Raw genomic sequence first — 4,136 nt, 5'->3', positions numbered from 1 at the left:
CACTAACCCCCACCCCTCACCCCCCAGCCAGCAAACTATCACAGTACATTTCTACTGAATGCTTATTAGAACATTAGGAAAACCTTTTAAATGCAAATCTTTCCTAGACATTTAAGGGATTTAGAAACGGTTACTTTACCTGCAGCTTTTGGGGAGGTCATTGTGGAGGTCATCCTGTTCTCAACTTTACAAGCCCCAAATTAAGTTGGAACAAATACACCTGTACTTTTTGTGCACTCTTTGTGCAATATGTGAATAAGAAAGAAAAAAATAAAAAAACAGTTGAATCTAATACCAGCCATGTCATGTTCTCATTTACACTGGCAGAAGAGATCTCCCACAAGAAATTAAATGTCTGCTGGGCAAAAATAACTCGTGCACATAAAGTCTGCTGAAACATTAACAAGGGACAAGATTTATCCCAAAGAAACACCACAGAAAGTCGAAGTGGCTTTGATAAATAGAGCTTTTTACCTGCTCAACGAGAAACTTTGTTCTCTAAAATCAGAGTATGAGACACTTTGTTCTTTGAAAATATATCAGGAAGAGTGAAATACCCTTCTGTTGGCTGGTCTCTTCAACACAGAGAACCAGCCTATCTCATGCCCAGTGCAGGAGTTTCTGGACATATCAAATGATCTATATTAAGTATATATATATATATCAAGTATCTATATTAACCTGAAGTTCCCAAGTTGGCAAGACCCTTTGCCACCCAGACCTAATACTGAACCCTTTACACATGGCCCTAAAGTTGACTGTGACCCTATGAGAACACTGATTCACCAACATTTCACCTCCCTACACCCTTCCCTAAAATCTCATAATAATGACACTCATATCCCCTGAGATGCCCCATGGTTCCGCCACTGTATGACCTTGCTTACTGCAGGCCAGGATCATAAAGGTGATTCTGTGGTGATACAGAATCAGGTTTGTCAGACTACAGACTGATGGGAAAGGAGAAAAAGCTCTGCATGTTCTCAGTTAATACTGGTTTTCACACATTTTATCTATTTACAGTTGTTTAGATGTGAGAGTTGGGCCATAAAGAAGGCTGAGCCAAAGAACTGATGCTTTCCAACTGTGGTATTGGAGAAGATCCTTGAGAGTCCCTTGGACTGCAAGGAGATCCAACCAGTCCATCCTAAAGGAAATCAGTCCTGAATATTCATTGGAAGGACTGATACTGAAGCTGAAACTCCAATACTTCAGCCACCTGATGGGAAGAAGTGACTCATCATTGGAAAAGATCCTGATGCTGGGAAGGATTGAAGGCAGGAGGAGAAAGGAACGACAGAGGATGACATGGTTGGATGGCATCACCGACTCAATGGACATGAGCTTGAGCAAATTCTGGGAGATGGTGAAGGACAGGGAAGCCTGGCAGGCCGCAGTCCATGGGGCTGCAAAGAGTCAGACAGGATTGAGCGACTTAATCAATTATAAACAAAATCCTGGCCACTATCTCACTATAAAGTATCTAGACGATAGTTTTGGTTTAAAAGAGAGAGAAAGAGAGGGGGGGTGCTGGAAAAGAAAGATCCCCTATGATTTTACTTGAGTAGCACAGGCTTTAGGAGGAGCGCAAGCCTCATAGCTCCTTGTTCGCGCCACTCCACACGCCGACCGGTCTCGCGATCGGAACTACATTTCCCAGTAGCTCTTGCGGCGAGGCTGGCCGAGCGGACTACAGTTCCCAGAGGCCCTGAAGGCGGGGGAGGAGGCGGGCGCTGTGCAAGGGAGGCTGGGCGCCGGTACCCTAACGGGGGGCCTCTGCCGGGCGCGGCTAGCGGTCTTTTCTGCTGTGGTGGCAGCGACGACTGCGGGAGACGGGAGGCGCAGGGTCGGAAATGCGTGGTGGGCTGGGTCCGGCCTTGAGCCAGAGTCCGGTAGGTGCTGTGCGGGACCTGGGACTTGGGGACTCTAGGGTCCTGAGGAGCCTGGGCTCCGGGGGACTGGGGAACCGAGGGCACGGCGCGGGTTCCGAGGCCCGTTGGCCCTGTGGGCAGGCTTCCTTCCTCTGGAGAAGGGGCCGGCAGGGGCCTGCGGTCCCCAGCGCTAGCGCTGTTCTCCGGCGGGTCGCGGGGGCTGGGGCTCCGGGCGGTCTCCTCGAGAGCTCTGCCTTTTCATTCCCTTTGGAAAAATCGCCTCCTGCAAGCCGTGGTTGTCTGGATAACCGTGTTTTGGCTAATTTTATAGATAATAGAATGTGTCCCTTCCAGCCAGGCCTGAGGCGTCCGAGTCAGCCGTGGAGGAAAACGAAGATGACATCCAGTTTGTGAGTGTAAGTAGCAGCGGTGTTTGGGTTTTCCCGAGTCAGAGATTGTGCGGGACAAGCCACGATGTGATTTCCCCTCGCCTGTTAACTCATCGTCCAGCAAACGTGTGGACGTCTCATACCGACTGGACACTGTGGAGCAGGGCACAGGAATGGGTATCAGACTGGACACCGTGGAGCAGGACACAGGAGCTGGTATCAGAGTGGACACCGTGGAACAGGACACGGGAGCGGGTATCAGTGGACACCGTGGAGCAGGACACAGGAGCGGGTATCAGTGGACACCGTGGAGCAGGGCACAGGAGTGGGTATCAGAGTGGACACCATGGAGCAGGACACAGGAGTGGGTATCAAACTGGACACCGTGGAGCAGGACACAGGAGTGGGTATCAGAGTGGACACCCTGGAGCAGGGCACAGGAGTGAAAGGTTGTTTTTGAATCACGCAAAGACGCTGGGATTCTTGGCCCCTGGAGGAGAAGAATTCAATCCAGGGCCAGAAACGAGGCTTGATCGCTCAGAGCTTTTGTGTAATAGTTTTATTAAAGTATAAAGGAGATAGAGAAAGCTTCTGACATAGGCATCAAAAGATGGCAGAAAGAGTACCCCCTGCTAGTCTTCAGCTGGATGTTATATACATACAACATACTTTTGTATGTATGTGAAGTCCCTCAGTTGTGTCTGACTCTTTGTGACCCCGTGGACTGTAGCCTACCAGTCTCCTCTGTCCATGGGATTCTCTAGGCAAGAGTACTGGAGTGGGTTGCCATTTCCTTCTCCAGGGGATCTTCCGGACCCAGGGATTGAACCCTGGTCTCCTGCATTGCAGGCAGACTGCTTTAATCTCTGAGCCACCAGGGCAGCTAGCAGTCACTAGCAGTCTGTTAATAAAAGAAAGAAATGTCTTAAAACTCAGAATGGCACCAGGCCCCTCACCCATAAGATGCATTTTGGGATAATCTTGGCACCAAATGATTCATCCTGGGCCATAAAATGATTAACTTGAATCTTGAAGAAGGGCAGATTACCATACAAATAGTTTCATTTACATAGATTAGGGGAACAATATCTGAGTATAACAAACTGGTTTTTCAAGAAAGTTCTGAGCCAAGAGGCAGAACCGACTTGAAGACAGAGTTTGGGGTAAATGCATACTACATTAGCATAGCTTAAGACAAACATTTCCATAAGAAAAAGGCATTGGTTGTTTCTAGGTTTGAAAATAGTTAACTTCAGGTGAAACCAGGTGTTATGGCAACGCAGTATTTGAAGAGAAACCTCCTTTTAAATTTGTATAGAGGAGGAAAAAATATCTGTAGTTTGTTTCTCCTGCCGCTTAAGAGAGATAAAAATGTCTGACACTTGCAGGCTATTTCCTTCATTTGGAGACCCCTGGCCTTCCTGCCTGTTACCCTCTCAGGAGTAGGTATCAGAGTGGACACCGTGGAGCAGGACACAGGAGCAGGTATCAGAGTGGACACCGTGGAGCAGGACACAGGAGTGGGTATCAGACTGGACACTATGGAGCAGGGCACAGGAGTAGAGTGGTTGCCCAGAGAGAGGTCTCGGTCGCCCCCTTAGCCATCCCAGAGACTGTGGCCTGCGGGCCTGTTGGAGCCTGGATCACGCCTCCTCCTCTCCTTTGCACATGGAGCCGCTGGTGTGCGCAGGGTTCTGGTCTCCTAAGACTGTGTTTGAATTGAGACCAGAGTAACTTCTGCAAGATGGCCCCCAGGTTAGGGAGAAGGGGCGGCTAGTGAGGGGGAAGGAGGCGGGCTGCAGGAGGTCAGCATCAGAGCCTGTGTGTCTCTGTAGAGTGGGGGCAGGTGCCCTGAAGACCTCACTGAGCTCTGAGG

At 49.4% G+C, this 4,136-nt stretch overlaps 1 protein-coding gene across 1 annotated transcript in view; it reads left to right on the top strand.

Annotated features, from left to right (window-relative positions):
* LOC104994986 overlaps nt 1-3,012 on the top strand; it is an 18,605-nt gene extending 15,593 nt beyond the window's left edge. Inside the window, exons 3-4 of the mRNA XM_010848706.1 lie at nt 1,664-1,892; nt 2,226-3,012. Of these exons, the coding sequence (XP_010847008.1) occupies nt 1,664-1,892; nt 2,226-2,833 (837 nt within the window). The 3' untranslated portion in view covers nt 2,834-3,012. The remainder of the gene's footprint in view (nt 1-1,663; nt 1,893-2,225) is intronic.
* Nucleotides 3,013-4,136: the final 1,124 nt, after the last annotated feature.

The sequence above is a fragment of the Bison bison genome, unplaced genomic scaffold (assembly GCF_000754665.1).
Source record: "Bison bison bison isolate TAMUID 2011002044 unplaced genomic scaffold, Bison_UMD1.0 scf7180017864270, whole genome shotgun sequence".
In the NCBI taxonomy this organism is placed as follows: domain Eukaryota; kingdom Metazoa; phylum Chordata; class Mammalia; order Artiodactyla; family Bovidae; genus Bison; species Bison bison.
The sequence above is the reverse complement of the archived record's forward strand: the minus strand, read 5'-3'. Positions and strand labels throughout refer to the sequence as shown.